Raw genomic sequence first — 19,886 nt, forward strand, 5'->3', positions numbered from 1 at the left:
AACCTGTAAGGAGACCTAGACCAGTATAAATGTGTCTTACCTGTAAGGAGACCTAGACCAGTTTAAATGTGTCTCACCTGTAAGGAGACCTAGACCAGTTTAAATGTGTCTCACCTGTAAGGAGACCTAGACCAGTTTAAATGTGGACAAATGAGCCCCAGAGTGTGAACATTAATGCTAGTGTGATGATGATGCTGTCAGTACAGCATAGTGTGGTGAGTTTCAGAGTTGGTCATTAGTCCTCATAGGGGATGGTTTAATTCTATGGAGTAGCAGTGGTCTTCATGACATTGTGCATGTTTTAGATCAAATCCATTGCGGTGAACTGCACAGACTCACTAATCTACAAATCCACTTGCATCTGAAATATTGACTCACTAAGTGGTCCAGATCAGTGATTCTGCGCCTCTCCTTGATCAGACTGATCCCCTCCAACACACTGATGACGGTTTCTCACTATAGAGAACAGTCAAGCCAAGCAGGGCCAAACTGGGCTGGCTAATGCTACAGAGCTGAGTCAAGCCAAGCAGGGCCAAACTGGGCTGGCTAACACTACAGAGCTGAGTCAAGCCAAGCAGGGCCAAACTGGGCTGGCTAACACTACAGAGCTGAGTCAAGGAGGGCCAAACTGGGCTGGCTAACACTACAGAGCTGAGTCAAGCCAAGCAGGGCCAAACTGGGCTGGCTAACGCTACAGAGCTGAGTCAAGCCAAGCAGGGCCAAACTGGGCTGGCTAACACTACAGAGCTGAGTCAAGCCAAGCAGGGCCAAACTGGGCTGGCTAACACTACAGAGCTGAGTCAACCCAAGCAGGGCCAAACTGGGCTGGCTAACACTACAGAGCTGAGTCAAGCAGGGCCAAACTGGGCTGGCTAACACTACAGAGCTGAGTCAAGCAGGGCCAAACTGGGCTGGCTAACACTACAGAGCTGAGTCAAGCAGGGCCAAACTGGGCTGGCTAACACTACAGAGCTGAGTCAAGCAGGGCCAAACTGGGCTGGCTAACACTACAGAGCTGAGTCAAGCCAAGCAGGGCCAAACTGGGCTGGCTAACACTACAGAGCTGAGTCAAGCCAAGCAGGGCCAAACTGGGCTGGCTAACACTACAGAGCTGAGTCAAGCAGGGCCAAACTGGGCTGGCTAACACTACAGAGCTGAGTCAAGCCAAGTTCTGGAACCATCCTTGAAAGGACAATGTGTAAAGAAAATATCCCAGCCAGTCCAGTCCAGTTGTGGTCAGCTCTGTTGTGTGAATCTTGTTTCTCCATACCTCTAAATGCCATCTTTCTAGATGGTGCCATTTTCAAATAAAATAAAATAAAATGTAATTACATTTGTCACATGCGCCGAATACAACAGGTGTAGACCTTACCGTGAAATGCTTACTTACAAACCCTTAACCAACAATGCTGTTCAAGAAATAGAGTTAAGAAAATATTTACAAAATAAACTAAATTAAAAAAAAAATCAAATCAAAAAGTAACACAATAAAATGACATAACAATAATGAGGCTATATACAGGGGGTCATTCTTGAGGTGGAGTAGCTCTGCCAGTCAATGTGTGGGGGTACATGTTAGTTGAGGTCATTTGTAAAGTGACTATGCATAGATAAACAGCAAGTAGCAGCAGTGTAAAATCAAAAAGGGGGTGTGGGGGGGGGGGGGGGGGGGGGGGGTCAATGTAAATAGTCCGGGTGGCCATTTGATTAATTCTTCCCCCATTCGTTTGGGATTGAGACTTGCAGTCACCTTGATTTAAGACCACTTTTGAGAAGTGTTCCACAGGCAGTAAATCTATTGTAGAATAAATGGAACCTGGATCCATTTCATTCTATTAACATGGCTTGTGTGTGTTATAGCAGTAATGGGGTTAAACTGATATTAAAATGACAACTCCATAGGTGGGTACCAGGTCAGGGGAGTTCATCTCTGCTCCCAGCATCCCTGGGACAGTACTGATCAACATAGCTGACCTGATGCAGAGGTGGACCAGTGATGTTTTCCTCTCAGTGGTGAGACTTGTCCTTCCATTTGACACACTGTTACCTCATAAGATCATACAAGATGTTACAGGCTTATTGCATGTGTAAACAGACCTGTGTTCAAATACTATTTAAAATAATTTTGATTGAGTTTTCCTGTTCCAACGGAACAAATAGAAAAGTCCTAAAACTATAAGCTAACCCCGCCCACCTGGAAGATTAAAGGAAATGCTCAAAGTATTTGTAATATTTCAAATAGTATTTAAATCCAGGGTCGTATTCATTAGGGAACACTCTAGCAAAACATTTTGCAACAGAAAACGTAAACAAACGTTTATTTTCAGTTAGTCCATCCCTGTTTCATTTAATTTTCTTCAGTTTGGTGCCTAGTGAATACGACTCAGGTCTCTATGGAAATATCAATGTAAATTAACCTTAGGTTTTTACTCCTCACTTTCCCTTTCAGGTCTATAGGGTTTTGCTGCCCCCTGCTGGAGACTGGAGCACAAGGCAGTCCCTGGCTTTCTTTGGGCAGCTGGAGGATGAGGCCCTCCTCACCTGTTGTGACGGGTCCAACAAATATCCCCTGGTGAAGGCAGGGTCCTATCTCATCCAACGCTTCAATGACTCTTATGGGAGGCAGTGAGCATTTCCCATGTTAAGCTATGGAATTAATTGTACAGCATTGGATTGGTGTTGGCATGGGGTAGAGGGAGTTTACATATACCAGTCATTTCCTTTTAAATCCATGAAGGGAAGTGGACAAGTTCACACTTAGAAAGGAGATAATAGTTCCACACCCCATGTGTCCTGATAACTACAGGAATGGAACCATATTGAGGTTGTCTGCTTTCTATAGTCTCCCGAGTGGAGCAGTGGTCTAAGGCACTGAATCACAGTGATAGCTGTGCCACTAGAGATCTTGGTTCAAATCCAGGCTCTGTTGTAGCCGTCAGCGACCGGGCGGCGCACAATTGGTCCAGGGTAGGGGAGGGAATGGCCGGCAGGGATGTAGCTCAGTTGGTAGAGCATGGTGTTTGCAATGCCAGGGTTGTGGTTTCGATTCCCATGAGGGCCAGTATGAAAAATATATATAATAATAATATAATATGCGATTTAGCGGACGCTTTTATCCAAAGCGACATACAGTCATGTATATATATATATATGCACTAACGGTAAGTTGCTCTGGATAAGAGCGTCTGCTAAATGACATAAATGTGTATGGTTTGAGAGAGAGAGAGAACATCAGGTAAAGTTCTGGGGGATGTCAGCCATGAAGTTGTCTAAACACAACTGGAATATAATTTATTTCTGATTCATTGTTAATGGATTTTCCATTAGGAACACAGGGGGAAAACCTAACACAACAACACACATAACACACAACCAATAAAAACAAAGGGGGAGGAAACCACTAAAGTCATTACCATATTGTCATTTTCTAACGACAGGGAGAAAACATGTAAAATCTAGAAGACTACTTTAGATCTGGTCAAAAGAAGCCTAGTGCACTACGTAGGGAACAGGGAGAGATTTGGGACAGAGACAGTAACCCCTGTATGGAAATCTTCATTCTAATGACAGTGAGCAAATCTCCAATCTCCACCCTATTCCCTATGTAGTGCACTACTTTAGATCTGGTCAGAAGTAGCCTAGTGCACTACGTAGGGAACAGGGTGTCATTTGGGCCAGAGCCAGTATCTCCCCTGGGTATGAATTGTCTCTCTATCTTATCTGTCTTCTATATGATGTTCTCCTCTCCTCCTCTCTTCTCTCCTCTATTCACTCTATTCTATCATCCATACCACATGCCAGCTTCAACACAATCCATTTACAAGTTAAAGACACACCGTGGAATAAATAGCAAAGGAAAACTACTACTAGATGGATTTTTTATTTCCCATCACCATGAATCATATTTAATAACTGAACAGTAGCAGACCTAACTTCATCTGTTCCTGACTCTGGGTAGTGGATTAAAAAGACCATTAATCTCCAATGATATTAAAGTACAATTCTGAACATTACTGATATACTGAGTGGCAAGTCAAGATATCTGCTGGTTTTATTGTTTGGTTAATAGCACCACCTGCTGGACAGGTTTAATATTGCTTGACTGAGCAGTATGGGAGAATAAAAGATGCCAAACTTAGGGCCGGTTTCCCGGACATCTCCATTAAACATGCTTTTTAGTCTAGGACTAGGCTTCATCTGTGTCCGGGAAACCGGCCCATATAGTTCAATTAGCAAGTAAGTAACACTACCTGTTCCATGATACTGAGGAAAATGACATTGAGACAGAGAACCAATTGAGAAAACATTTCAATGGTTCTGAATGACAACCAACATACATTAACAGCATACATCATGATTAATGTAAATGTATAAGATTAAAACGCTGCACTTACAAATAATATGAATGCATTGAATTGTAATTCATAACATCTTCTGAAGATCAAATCAATCAAATCATTGTACATAAAAACAGAGCAGAATGAATCATCACATCTGGGGACCATCACCACCAGCATGACCAGTATCTATGTGGACCCTACTACAGTTTAACCAGCTCAGCTATAGACTACACCAGCATGACTAGTATCTATGTGGACCCTACTACAGTTTAACCAGCTCAGCTATAGACTACACCAGCATGACTAGTATCTATGTGGACCCTACTACAGTTTAACCAGCTCAGCTATAGACTACACCAGCATGACTAGTATCTATGTGGACCCTACTACAGTTTAACCAGCTCAGCTATAGACTACACCAGCATGACTAGTATCTATGTGGACCCTACTACAGTTTAACCAGCTCAGCTATAGACTACACCAGCATGACTAGTATCTATGTGGACCCTACTACAGTTTAACCAGCTCAGCTATAGACTACACCAGCATGACTAGTATCTATGTGGACCCTACTACAGTTTAACCAGCTCAGCTATAGACTACACCAGCATGACTAGTATCTATGTGGACCCTACTACAGTTTAACCAGCTCAGCTATAGACTACACCAGCATGACTAGTATCTATGTGGACCCTACTACAGTTTAACCAGCTCAGCTATAGACTACACCAGCATGACTAGTATCTATGTGGACCCTACTACAGTTTAACCAGCTCAGCTATAGACTACACCAGCATGACTAGTATCTATGTGGACCCTACTACAGTTTAACCAGCTCAGCTATAGACTACACCAGCATGACTAGTATCTATGTGGACCCTACTACAGTTTAACCAGCTCAGCTATAGACTACACCAGCATGACTAGTATCTATGTGGACCCTACTACAGTTTAACCAGCTCAGCTATAGACTACACCAGCATGACTAGTATCTATGTGGACCCTACTAAAGTTTAACCAGCTCAGCTATAGACTACACCAGCATGACTAGTATCTATGTGGACCCTACTACAGTTTAACCAGCTCAGCTATAGACTACACCAGCATGACTAGTATCTATGTGGACCCTACTACAGTTTAACCAGCTCAGCTATAGACTACACCAGCATGACTAGTATCTATATGGACCCTACTACAGTTTAACCAGCTCAGCTATAGACTACACCAGCATGACTAGTATCTATGTGGACCCTACTACAGTTTAACCATTTCAGCTATAGACTACACCAGCATGACTAGTATCTATGTGGACCCTACTACAGTTTAACCAGCTCAGCTATAGACTACACCAGCATGACTAGTATCTATGTGGACCCTACTACAGTTTAACCAGCTCAGCTATAGACTACACCAGCATGACTAGTATCTATGTGGACCCTACTACAGTTTAACCAGCTCAGCTATAGACTACACCAGCATGACTAGTATCTATGTGGACCCTACTACAGTTTAACCAGCTCAGCTATAGACTACACCAGCATGACTAGTATCTATGTGGACCCTACTACAGTTTAACCAGCTCAGCTATAGACTACACCAGCATGACTAGTATCTATGTGGACCCTACTACAGTTTAACCAGCTCAGCTATAGACTACACCAGCATGACTAGTATCTATGTGGACCCTACTACAGTTTAACCAGCTCAGCTATAGACTACACCAGCATGACTAGTATCTATGTGGACCCTACTACAGTTTAACCAGCTCAGCTATAGACTACACCAGCATGACTAGTATCTATGTGGACCCTACTACAGTTTAACCAGCTCAGCTATATACTACACCAGCATGACTAGTATCTATGTGGACCCTACTACAGTTTAACCAGCTCAGCTATAGACTACACCAGCATGACTAGTATCTATGTGGACCCTACTACAGTTTAACCAGCTCAGCTATAGACTACACCAGCATGACTAGTATCTATGTGGAGCCTACTACAGTTTAACCAGCTCAGCTATAGACTACACCAGCATGACTAGTATCTATGTGGACCCTACTACAGTTTAACCAGCTCAGCTATAGACTACACCAGCATGACTAGTATCTATGTGGACCCTACTACAGTTTAACCAGCTCAGCTATAGACTACACCAGCATGACTAGTATCTATGTGGACCCTACTACAGTTTAACCAGCTCAGCTATAGACTACACCAGCATGACTAGTATCTATGTGGACCCTACTACAGTTTAACCAGCTCAGCTATAGACTATACCAGCATGACTAGTATCTATGTGGACCCTACTACAGTTTAACCAGCTCAGCTATAGACTACACCAGCATGACTAGTATCTATGTGGACCCTACTACAGTTTAACCAGCTCAGCTATAGACTACACCAGCATGACTAGTATCTATGTGGACCCTACTACAGTTTAACCAGCTCAGCTATAGACTACACCAGCATGACTAGTATCTATGTGGAGCCTACTACAGTTTAACCAGCTCAGCTATAGACTACACCAGCATGACTAGTATCTATGTGGAGCCTACTACAGTTTAACCAGCTCAGCTATAGACTACACCAGCATGACTAGTATCTATGTGGACCCTACTACAGTTTAACCAGCTCAGCTATAGACTACACCAGCATGACTAGTATCTATGTGGACCCTACTACAGTTTAACCAGCTCAGCTATAGACTACACCAGCATGACTAGTATCTATGTGGACCCTACTACAGTTTAACCAGCTCAGCTATAGACTACACCAGCATGACTAGTATCTATGTGGAGCCTACTACAGTTTAACCAGCTCAGCTATAGACTACACCAGCATGACTAGTATCTATGTGGACCCTACTACAGTTTAACCAGCTCAGCTATAGACTACACCAGCATGACTAGTATCTATGTGGACCCTACTACAGTTTAACCAGCTCAGCTATAGACTACACCAGCATGACTAGTATCTATGTGGACCCTACTACAGTTTAACCAGCTCAGCTATAGACTACACCAGCATGACTAGTATCTATGTGGACCCTACTACAGTTTAACCAGCTCAGCTATAGACTACACCAGCATGACTAGTATCTATGTGGACCCTACTACAGTTTAACCAGCTCAGCAGTACCATAATAGAGATTAAACCCAGGATAGAGGGGCTGAGTGAATGTGGTCTGGACTCTGTGGAGGAGGGTCATTGTATCAGAGACACTGTAGAAGGACAGAGTACCTGCCTTGTGATCCAGGTCCACTCCTACTCTGGAGGACTGAGGGCCTGATACTTTAGTCTCAACATTATTGTGTCTGAAACAATAACCACCACTAGAGCACACTAAACTCCAGGACTTGTCATTGTATCCAAATTCACCATCTCTCCCTGTTCTGCTGATGTCTTTATATGAGACTGCTGTGATAACATCCCCCCCACTCCACTCCACCTCCCAGTAACAGCGTCCAGACAGACCCTCTCTACACAGAACCTGGTAGTTGGTGAATCTGTCTGGATGATCAGGATATGGTTGGACTCTGTCTGTATAGGTCACCTTTCTGTTTCCTTCAGACAGAGAGAGGCGTTTGTGTGCTGTGTTTGGGTCCAGTGTGAGCTGACAGGAATCTGGGAGAAGAGCAGAGCAGAGACCAATGAGGGGAGTTAGAACAATAAGTGAAGTCAGATACTGTATCTACCCTGTCTTTGATTAGAGCACAGCAGAGATCAAATCAGAGAAATATGAGCAGTCAGATAGATACCCAGTCTTTGATTAGATCTACTATTGCTATATATTTCTAGAGGGATTGTTAGGAGTGTCAGTAAAAAGAGACTGTTAGTTACTTCAGAATAAAGAGACTCACATTGTAAGAACTGTTCTCTGGTCTTGGGCTCTGGAGGCAGTACAACATCCACTATATTCACTACAGACACACAAACACATTCACAGAGAGAGGGAATGTTATCATCATACCATATTCCACATGTATATGACTAGTAGGGAACTTTCAATGGTCTAAAGTTGATGTTCTTATTATTTTCAACACACCTGTAGTGGAGATCTTGGTCCATTCTCCTTTAAGGACGTCTTCTAGTGTCTCTCTCAGTTCAGACACAGTCTTACTCACATCTCCAAAGTACTGAAGAGGACGGACAACGATGCTGGGTAAGTCTGAAGATACACTGGTACTGGAGAGAGACTGATAACTCTGGAGAGAGAGAGAGAGAGAGAGACATTTACATTTTTACATTTTAGTCATTTAGCAGACGCTCTTATCCAGAGCGACTTACAGTTAGTGAATACATATCTTTATATACTGGCCCCCCGTGGGAAACGAACCCACAACCCTGGCTTTGCAAACGCCATGCTCTATCAACTGAGCTACATCCCTGCCGGCCATTCCCACCCCTACACGACGCTGGGCCAATTGTGCGCCGCCCATGAGTCTCCCGGTCGCGGCCGGCTGCGACAGAGCCTGGATTCGAACCAGGATCTCTAGTGGCACAGTTAGCACTGCGATGCAGTGCCTTAGACCACTGCGCCACTCAGGAGACACAAGAGACAGAGACAGAGACAGAGCAGAGCAGAACCAACTGATTGAGAGTTTTAATTTCATATCACATGTATCAAGGCAGTTGAGTTACCTGGAGGAAATGGATGTGATCCTCTGTGTGTGAGAGCTGCTCCAGCTCAGTGCTTCTCTTCCTCAGCTCAGCTATCTCCTGCTCCAGTTGCTCCAGGAGTCCTTCAGCTTGACTCACTAGAGCCGTCTCTTGGGATCTGATCAGCTCCTTCACCTCAGAGCGCCTTCTCTCAATGGAGCGGATCAGCTCGGTAAAGATCTTATCACTGTCCTCCACTGCTGCCTGTGCAGAGCGCTGTTAAGAGAGAGAGAGAGAGAGAGACTGACTTGTCTTACTTTAATGAGCCATCCTCATTACACTAACACCCCCACCCCTAAAAGCACATTGCGTGCAGGTCCACAAGCAGAACGCCTGGAAGCTGCGGAGGTGCACTAATTTGCGTGCACTAATTTAAAATCACTAACTTGCGCTGCAGGTCCACAAGCAGACCACCGGGGGCGTTGAGAATGGCCAATTTAAGCCATAGAGAGGATGCCACCAAGTTGTTGATGATCAGCACCGTCCCTCTGTATGCCACCTGGGAGATGAGCCACCTCCACTTCGTCAGCCTCGACACCACCGCTTGTGACACTCCTTCCCAGTTCTTCCTATCCCAACCCTCCGAGCCCAGATACACCCCAAGCATCTTGAGCCACTCACAGCCCCACTGCAACCCCCCTGGAAGCTGCGGAGGTGCCCTGTCCCTCCATGCCCCACATAACAGAGCCTCACTCTTGCCCCAGTTTACCTAAGCAGAAGACGCCCCCTCGTACACCCTCAAACTATTCTCCAGGGCCTGTAGGTTCTGCGCATCCCTAACCAACACAGACGTCATCAGCGTATGCTGACACTGCTATGCCTGTCCCCAACCCTATGCCTGGCTCCCACACTCCCTGTAGCCTCCTGTGTAGCAGGCCCAGAAAGGGCTCAATAACAAGAGTGTATAGCTGCCCTGACAGAGGGCATCCCTGGTGAATGCCCCTCCCTACCCAGACTGGCCTACTGAGCCCTCCCCACACCTTGACCATACATGAAGCCCCAGCATACGACCGCGACATTACGTGGTCCTCTGTAGCTCAGCTGGTAGAGCACGGCGCTTGTAACGCCTGGGTAGTGGGTTCAATCCCCGGGACCACCCATACACAAAAATGTATGCACATGACTGTAAGTCGCTTTGGATAAAAGCGTCTGCTAAATGGCATATTATTATTATTATTATTATTATTATTATTATTATCCTGTTCTCAGGTTCTGCTCACAGACCATTTTTACATGTGGGTGGTCCCGGGGATCGAACCCACTACCCTGGCATTACAAGCGCCATGCTCTACCAATTGAGCTACAGAGGACCACAGAGTTCTGCCCTCTATAAATCAGAGTACAACTCCACAGCCTCATCTCCCCACAACAGAAGTTACCCACCCATCAGGCTCCCTCATCTCCCCACAACAGAAGTTACCCACCCATCAGGCTCCCTCATCTCCCCACAACAGAAGTTACCCACCCATCAGGCTCATTCATCTCCTCACAACAGAAGTTACCCACCCATCAGGCTCCCTCATCTCCCCCACAACAGAAGTTACCCACCCATCAGGCTCCCTCATCTCCCCACAACAGAAGTTACCCACCCATCAGGCTCCCTCATCTCCCCCACAACAGAAGTTACCCACCCATCAGACTCCCTCATCTCCCCACAACAGAAGTTACCCACCCATCAGGCTCCCTCATCTCCCCACAACAGAAGTTACCCACCCATCAGGCTCCCTCATCTCCCCACAACAGAAGTTACCCACCCATCAGGCTCCTTCATCTCCTCACAACAGAAGTTACCCACCCATCAGGCTCCCTCATCTCCCCCACAACAGAAGTTACCCACCCATCAGGCTCCCTCATCTCACCACAACAGAAGTTACCCACCCATCAGGTTCCCTCATCTCCCCACAACAGAAGTTACCCACCCATCAGGCTCCCTCATCTCCCCACAACAGAAGTTACCCACCCATCAGGCTCCCTCATCTCCCACACAACAGAAGTTACCCACCCATCAGGCTCCCTCCTCTCCCCCACAACAGAAGTTACCCACCCATCAGGTTCCCTCATCTCCCCACAACAGAAGTTACCCACCCATCAGGCTCCCTCATCTCCCCACAACAGAAGTTACCCACCCATCAGGCTCCCTCATCTCCCCACAACAGAAGTTACCCACCCATCAGGCTCCCTCATCTCCCCCGAAACAGAAGTTACCCACCCATCAGGCTCCCTCATCTCCCCCACAACAGAAGTTACCCACCCATCAGGCTCCCTCATCTCCCCACAACAGAAGTTACCCACCCATCAGGCTCCCTCATCTCCCCCACAACAGAAGTTACCCACCCATCAGGCTCCCTCATCTCCCCACAACAGAAGTTACCCACCCATCAGGCTCCCTCATCTCCCCACAACAGAAGTTACCCACCCATCAGGCTCCCTCCTCTCCCCACAACAGAAGTTACCCACCCATCAGGCTCCCTCATCTCCCCACAACAGAAGTTACCCACCCATCAGGCTCCCTCATCTCCCCACAACAGAAGTTACCCACCCATCAGGCTCCCTCATCTCCCCCACAACAGAAGTTACCCACCCATCAGGCTCCCTCATCTCCCCACAACAGAAGTTACCCACCCATCAGGCTCCCTCATCTCCCCCACAACAGAAGTTACCCACCCATCAGGCTCCCTCATCTCCCCACAACAGAAGTTACCCACCCATCATGCTCCCTAATCTCCCCACAACAGAAGTTACCCACCCATCAGGCTCCCTCATCTCCCCACAACAGAAGTTACCCACCCATCAGGCTCCCTCATCTCCCCCACAACAGAAGTTACCCACCCATCAGGCTCCCTCATCTCCCCCACAACAGAAGTTACCCACCCATCAGGCTCCCTCATCTCCCCACAACAGAGGTTACCCACCCATCAGGCTCCCTCATCTCCCCCACAACAGAAGTTACCCACCCATCAGGCTCCCTCATCTCCCCACAACAGAAGTTACCCACCCATCAGGCTCCCTAATCTCCCCACAAAGGAAGTTACCCACCCATCAGGCTCCCTCATCTCCCCACAACAGAAGTTACCCACCCATCAGGCTCCCTCATCTCCCCACAACAGAAGTTACCCACCCATCAGGCTCCCTCATCTCCCCACAACAGAAGTTACCCACCCATCAGGCTCCCTCATCTCCCCACAACAGAAGTTACCCACCCATCAGGCTCCCTCATCTCCTCCACAACAGAAGTTACCCACCCATCAGGCTCCCTCATCTTCCCACAACAGAAGTTACCCACCCATCAGGCTCCCTCCTCTCCCCCACAACAGAAGTTACCCACCCATCAGGCTCCCTCATCTACCCACAACAGAAGTTACCCACCCATCAGGCTCCCTCATCTCCCCATAACAGAAGTTACTCCCCCTTCTGCTGTCCCCACCTCTCCCAAAAGCCTTGAAAGCTTGAGCAAAAAGTGACATCTTGGAAGAGCTTTACATGGAATTTCCAATAGGACACCTGCCTGGGCCCTGGTGAAACAGAGAACTGAGCCCTGTACTAGGTGCAGACACATTTTGGAAAGCAAAGACAAGGAAATTGATTTTGGCTCTAACCACTAACAACCTACCCTTACACACCTCTTTTGCTACCCCTGCACTAAGATTTGTGCCATGGCTCAGCACCTGCGTCCCCTTCCACCAGACCCCCAATACACTTCATTAATCACATCACTGTGTGTCTCTTGCTAAAAAAATCACGTTTAAATGTTTTTGTTTGACTTATTCCCCCAGTCTCTGCCGCCGTTCATGTTAAGGAAGTCTAACCGTGAAATCTCCATAAGAGGTGGGAGGGAAATCACCACAATCAGAAACCAGTAGAGAAGCCCATAAAGCCGCCATGCCAGAAAAAACCATCCATTTAAGCAGATTCTGAAGACATGCCCTTAAGAACCCATGACCCATTTTCTCAGCCTATACCGCTTCCTGGGTGAGAGGACACTAAACCCCTCATTTTTCATCACGTGTTGTACTGACCTTACAAACCTTCCAGGATCAATCAAATAAGACTCCAGCAGAACCTTCTTTTTCCCCTTTAGTCTCCATCAGGAACCTAGAAAGTTCTCTCACCGTATATACTGGGCCCTCAGCCTGACTGGCTGTCAGCTCTGGATCCAATGAGCCGTCTGAAAACGAGACGCCTTGTCCTCCGCTCCCGCAGACTCACCTCCCCCCTCTTCCTCTTCCTCCTCCTCCATTGGCACGGTACCGTCCTCCTCCTCCCCAGTCTCTGCCCCCCTGCACTTCCCCCCTGATCAGAGCCTCTTCCCCAATGACAGGCAATATTTCCTGGGATGAGCCCACCAAGCCTTTGCCCACCGGAGTCTCTGTTACTACAGAAACCTGCCTCAGCTCATGTAGCCCAGCTGCAACCCTCCCCACCACCGCTTTCTCCACGGCCTGCGCACCACCACTTGGCCATGCACTACTACCGTGTAGCTCAGTTGGTAGAGCATGGCGCTTGCAACACCAGGGTTGTGGGTTCGTTTCCCATGGTGGGACAGTATGAAAATGTATGCACTCACTAACTGTAAGTCGCTCTGGATAAGAGCATCTGCTAAATGACTAAAATGTAAAAAATGTACTCTCCTCCCTCCTGGTCCCCCCGCCATTTATTTTGCAATTCTGAGTAATCACTACTTTAGTAAGGATTAGTAAGGAAAAACACTTTATTCAGCACTACTGCAGTTGCTTAATAATTCCAATAGATGGCAGCATAAGACCATGAATGACATTTCAGAAGATTAGTTTAGTTCTCTCCCTGGATACACCACCCCTCCCCCTCACAGGAAAACTCCTCCTGCCTGAGCTTTTTACTGTCCCTTTCCACACTGCTAACGCAAGAGGAAGGACTGAAAACACATTACTGTGAAGTAATATAATGATGAGTCATGTTTATTATTACCTGTTTTTATGGTCATGTTTTGAAATTATACTTCATTACTATAATGATTATCAATAAGCCTGAACATTAATTCAGTCACCTCTGGTCGACAAAAATGTATTTTCCTAGTACATTAATTGTAAAATTCATCAACCAGCATCGAGCACTCTGCCTTCTCACGCAAGCGAGGGGCATGTTGAGGTAAATATGCTAACCGCCAAGGTTGCATTATGTCATTTATTGGTGGGCTGGAAGATGCAGTGTTTTTTCTTTTCTATTCAGAGGCTATTTACTCCCAATATGAGATAATTTTATATAGAAGGTTTTTATAATGCATGTTTACTAGGGTTGAGCTTAGCACATCTGAGTAGGGATTATTTGGGTTCAATACCTGTCCTACCTATCAATCATATTGCTGCTTGTAGCCTATAACTGATGATCCCCACACTAGAAACACCCAAAACTATCTGTGCTAGCAAACCCTGTGTTCCACCCCTCCCCTGTGTAACCTTGAGGTTTGGTAAGAAACAAACACTTGTCTATGAAAACAGACATGTTTAACGGATTCCGCTTGGCACCCAGCCGAGAGCACACGGAAACCACTTGCAAATTTACCAAAACTAACCAACTACTTGGGGTCTGTTCGGAAGCAATAAACGGAGGCAGATTAGCCACCACAACTCTTATCGAAAGAGGCGACATCTGCACCAACACACCCCTCACAACAAGACAAACCTTTTTCATTAACACAACCACCGCCTTGTTCATTCTGGATGCAGAGTCCAGATGTTCCGCTCCAACCTGTTCGCCGACCATGAGCAAAACTTCCTCCACACCTTTCTCCGGAACGGACCCGAAGCGACAGCGTTTCTTCTCCACTCGGTTGAGGCCATCACGCCGCCCTAACAAACTACCCCTACTCCCCCCTCAACTCTAAACGATAAACAGTGGAAACCAATAAACAAACCCTCAAACCATGAGAAAATACATTCAGAAAATACGCAAGAACCAAAAGAAAAAAGAATAGTAGCCCTCCTCACGAACCACAAAATTCTCACACAACAACTTCTTCTTCTATGATATAATGGCGGTCCACAAACCAACGTTAAAGGTGCATGCCGCCACCTACTGTGCTGGAGTGTGTGGTCAATCACGGTTTCCAACATTTCTAAATCCTCCTACCTAACTCAGTACTTCTGAGAAAATAAAGAAGAGCCCTACTAACTTCTAATAGACCCTCCCCATCCCCAAAATCCCTTCCAAACCCCCCCAACCCCGTCCAACCTCAATGACCCTAAACTTCAATCTTACCCACTCTTCAACATACTTACAACAATATAACAACACATGCTCCACCGTTTCATCGACCATACACTCCAGACACAAACCATTCAAATGCTTGCCAACCAGATGTAATGACGAGTTCAATGTACAATGTCCTAAGCGCAATCGAGTAAACACCACATCTTCCTTCCTAATCTGACTTTTGAATCTTGGTCCATCGACCTTTCTGTAAAACTGTCAACTATTCATATAAATGCCGGCCCTTGTGCTCAGAGTACCATCTCTTCTGCCACACATCTATCAAAATGGCTCTGATCTTACATTTGGCCTCACCTCTACCCAGTGGAACATTAATATCAATTATATCTAGTTTCAAAGCTCTTTTAGCTAACTGGTCTACAATTTCATTCCCTTCCACACCCGAATGTACTGGGACCCAGCAGAATCTCACTACTAAACCCATTCTCTCAATTCTCCATAATAACATTAATACTTTCAGTTCAACTGAGTATACTGACAGTTCATCTGTTAGTCTTCTACATATCTGCACATCAAATTCAGGAACGTAAACGCCTGCTCCTGTGAGCCCACTATCTGGGTCCTTGGATCCGTCTGTGAAAAGCATTAAAAAAGCATAAAAACCTCTACCAATGTAATTGTCAACCAGTTTCTCTATATCACTGACTTCTGACCAATCTTTCCTTTTCTCTACCAAGGTTAGATCAACAACAGGGTCTGGGAGTAACCATGGAGGAACATCCCCTATCACCGCAGAAGGGCCAACCTCCAACTCCCTCAAACCACTCTCATCAGCAAGCTTTCCAACTGTCCAACCAAAACCACTGCCTTGTCTACTAGTATATTCCCAACAGTCATCTAGAACAGTAGCAGTGGGATGCTCAACCTCACAGCCTTTCAACCCAATAAGATAATGACCATTTTTTACGGCTTATATCCAAAGGCATCTCTCCTGCCTCCACCAGTAAGGCACATACAGATGTTGATTTAAATGCACCAATACATATCCTTAAAGCTATATACTGGATTCTGTCCAGCTTCTGAAGCCAAGTCTTTACCTCTGTTCCATAAACTGTACACCAGTAATCAAACAAAGCAGTGGATTCGCCACAAAAGCTCTAACAGGATAACTGATATATCCTACCATGACTTTGTTGGGTAAAGACTCAAAACTCAAAAGGACTGACAGTGACTCCTCTGTTTCACCACGCTCACCACCGGGTCTGTGTTGCACCAAATGGCGGGAATCACAAACACCAGCAGTCTTCAACCTGAATTGCTCCACTTCTACACTTAACGCTACCCCAGAAATCACTCCTTTCAATGGTGCCCTGTTCCTAAGAGCAAAGCACGAAACAGATCTTGACCCAAGTTGCGTGACACGGAGCGCCCACTCCCTCTGGTCAGAAGAAACACAAACAAATATCACAAGTCCACTACAGGTTACCTTCACTGATTCAACTGCACCCAACTCCTTTCCCACCCACCCTGAAATCACAAATGGATCTGCCAAAAGGAATGGATCCACTTTCTCCTACAATGTAACTCCTACTGCACCAGATTCTTCTTTATCATGTCCATTGATGCCAGGCTCTGGTTCTGAGCTCTTCACCACACCTTCTACCTCACTTAACTCTCCCTCATTCATTTCCATTTCACCTCCAGATCTCACTCTGGCGAATGGCTCACTCTGTTTGCACTTGAGTTATAATGTGAAATGTCTCTATTACTTTGAAACTTTTGTGAGTGTAATGTTTACTTTTCATTTCTGATTGTTTATTATCTATTTCACTTGCTTTCACAATGTAAACATATATGTTTCCCATGCCAATAAAGCCCTTTGAATTAAATGGAGAGAGAGCTCCATTTTAATGTATAGGGGACTTGAGTCTTTCATGGTTACTCAAGGTTATGTGATGAGGTAACCCCTCTTGCAACATCAAAATCAGTGTCAGCCTAATGGGGAATGACCTCTTGGTGAAACAGTCAAGATGTTGGTTTCTCTCCTCAGTAGACCCGGGTTCATATCCCGCCGGTTACATTAAGCAGTCTATTCTCTGAAAGGGGTCCAGACAGCCTGTTCCCAACAGTGGAGCCAGTGGGATTGGATAGGGGCATCTCTCTCTCTCTGACTGGAGGAGAGAAGTGAAATGGTGTGTCTCCTCTGGTCAACAATACTCACCTTGAGAGACTCCACAGCCTGTTGGAGCTCCTTCAGGTCCTTCTCTCTCTCCTGGAATCTCTGCTGGACTTTCTGCTGACTCATCCCCAGCTGCATCTGTGGAGAATCACTCTTCAATGAGCTATCAAGCTTTATTTGTCCACTAGATCAATAGTATATTAATGGGACATAGGGCCCATAGAAGTTAGGGATTAATATGTTGAGGAAGTGTCTGTGTGAAATTATATTATTATATTGTTATGTGAATGATTATAGTTTTAACAGTGCACAAAACAGGGGAGTTGATTGGGTGTTTGATAACGAATGATAATGGTGTTTGATAATGAATGATAATGGTGTTTGATAATGGTGTTTGACTTTAGAAAATGGTGATACATTTGGAGAATCTGGGTTAACATATCTATATAATCAAGGTTTGTGTTCATATTTGTTCTGCCGTGGATCGATATCATTTGAATGATCTCATATTCAAACAGCCTTAGTTCCTACTGTATCTTTAATTCTTTGTTTATCAGACAGTCACCAACAAGTAGTTCTGGTCTTACCTGTTTCTCAGTCCTCTCTGCTGCAGCTGACACTGTTTCATGGCCTTTATGTTCATCCATCACACACAGCAGACAGATACACTGCTGATCGGTACGACAGTAAACCTCCAGCAGTTTGTCATGATGAGAGCAGATCTTCTCCTGTAGTTGTGCGGTGGCTTTGACCAGCTTGTGCTTCTTCAAAGGAGGAAATTCATAGTGAGGTTGGAGGTGAGTCTCACAGTAAGAGGCCAGACACACCAGACAGGACATGAGGGCTTTCTGCTTTCTGGTCCCAGTGCAGAAATCACACGCCACATCTCCAGGTCCAGCATAGCACAGAGCAGGAGGGGGAACAGCCTGGAGTCCTGTCTCCTTCAGTTTCTCCACCATCTCAGCCAAAATGGTATTTTTCCTCAGATTAGGCCTTGGAGTGAAGGTCTCTCTGCACTGAGGACAGCTATAGACCCCTTTCAGAACATCCTGATCCCAGCAGTCCTCAATACAGCGCCTACAGTAACTGTGTCCACAGGCAGTAGTGACCGGCTCCTTCAGTAGATGCAGACAGACAGAACAACAGAACTGGTCCTTGTCCAGCAGAACTCCCTGCTGAGCCATTTGGATGGTTGTTCACTCTCACACAGACAGACGACACAGAGACTCAGATCAGTTTCGTTTCCACAGAAGTGAGTTTTTGGGAGGGCGTGGACTTTCTGGATCTGCCAGATAGGTGAGGTTAGAGGGAGGGAGGGAGGGAGGGAGGGATAGAGAGAGAACTGCGTTCAACGTGGAGAGGGAGACAAATATTTTAGTTTCTAGGTTAGGGCCCTTCATTTGGAATAAATCTAACAAATATGAGTTGTTAGAATATATAAAGGGTAACAGTTCCTATGAAGTACATATTATAATTATTATAATAAGCTTCATAATGCCTTATAATACACTTATGTGTTATAACACTGATAATAAGTGTCTATAATAATTAATAAGTGGTTGTAATGGGGGGCGGGGGGGGGGGGGGGGGGGGGGGTTGATATTGATACAATATACTGTAGTTTAAATGAATACTGTATGTATTGACTGATCATTGAGAATGAGGTAATAGTTTACATTACAGTGTGGGTATTACTGTTAGGCCTAGGGTCAGGGTTAGAGTTACTACATTCAGCAGTAACCCTAACCCTAGCCATATCTAGGACTAAAAAGAGAAGACGTTTTATAATCAGAGTTCTTTGTATCTCTTCTTAGTCAGACAGAAACCCCCCACATCTTATAGGTGGACGGGGTTATGAACATATCCAATGAATTGTTTTCTGCAACCAGATGAAATGAAAGTGCCTTTCAGCAGGAAAAGCTTCTCTAATAATCCTAACCATTGCTGGGTGTCTTCAGAGACTGAGGTATAGAGACACACTGTCATTATGTGGTATTGTGGGTAGAGTGATGAGGAAAATGTTTTATTTAATCAAGTTTAGAATAAGGCTGTAACGTAATAAAATGTTGAAAAAGTCAAAGGGTCTGAATACTTTCCGAATGCACTGTATGGCAGCTAGAAATCAAAACTGGATGGTCTTCAGAGATAGATGGGAGGGGCTTCGGGTAGCTGAAGGCGGGGACTAAAAACAAACAAAAGATAACTAATGTAAAATGTATTGTCTGGGAAATGTATGTAGCATGTACATTTATAAGCTGGAAGTGGAAGCCTAAGTATTGTTTGTCCATTAGTTTAGGAGGGGTGGTAGGGTTAGGGAAAAAATAATAAAGAAGGAAAATATATTTAAAATAATATTTACAAAACATATATATGGGGGATTGGAAATGATGCAGACAATTACACAGATAGAAGCCCCAATATATCTGCAATGTTAAAGCTGGTCCTATAGCTGTACGGTGGCTTTGACCAGCTGGTGCTTCTTCAAAGCAGGAGATTCATAGTGAGGTTGGAGGTGAGTCT

The 19,886-nt window shown here is 45.5% G+C and overlaps 1 protein-coding gene across 1 annotated transcript; it reads right to left on the reverse strand.

The window, feature by feature from the left end:
* Positions 1-4,033: 4,033 nt before the first annotated feature.
* Positions 4,034-18,405, reverse strand: LOC311116482 (tripartite motif-containing protein 16-like). The gene is made up of 5 exons (XM_084191562.1): positions 17,954-18,405; positions 17,316-17,504; positions 8,388-8,520; positions 8,203-8,262; positions 4,034-7,966 (listed from the first exon to the last, which is right to left on the reverse strand). The coding sequence occupies exons 1-5, from the start codon at positions 18,323-18,325 to the stop codon at positions 7,455-7,457; spliced, it is 1,266 nt and encodes a 421-aa protein (XP_084047688.1). The 5' UTR covers positions 18,326-18,405; the 3' UTR covers positions 4,034-7,454.
* Between the last annotated feature and the right edge of the window lie 1,481 nt (positions 18,406-19,886).

Source organism: Coregonus lavaretus (genome assembly GCF_964263955.1).
Source record: "Coregonus lavaretus genome assembly, contig: HAP1_SCAFFOLD_6096, whole genome shotgun sequence".
Lineage (NCBI taxonomy): Eukaryota > Metazoa > Chordata > Actinopteri > Salmoniformes > Salmonidae > Coregonus > Coregonus lavaretus.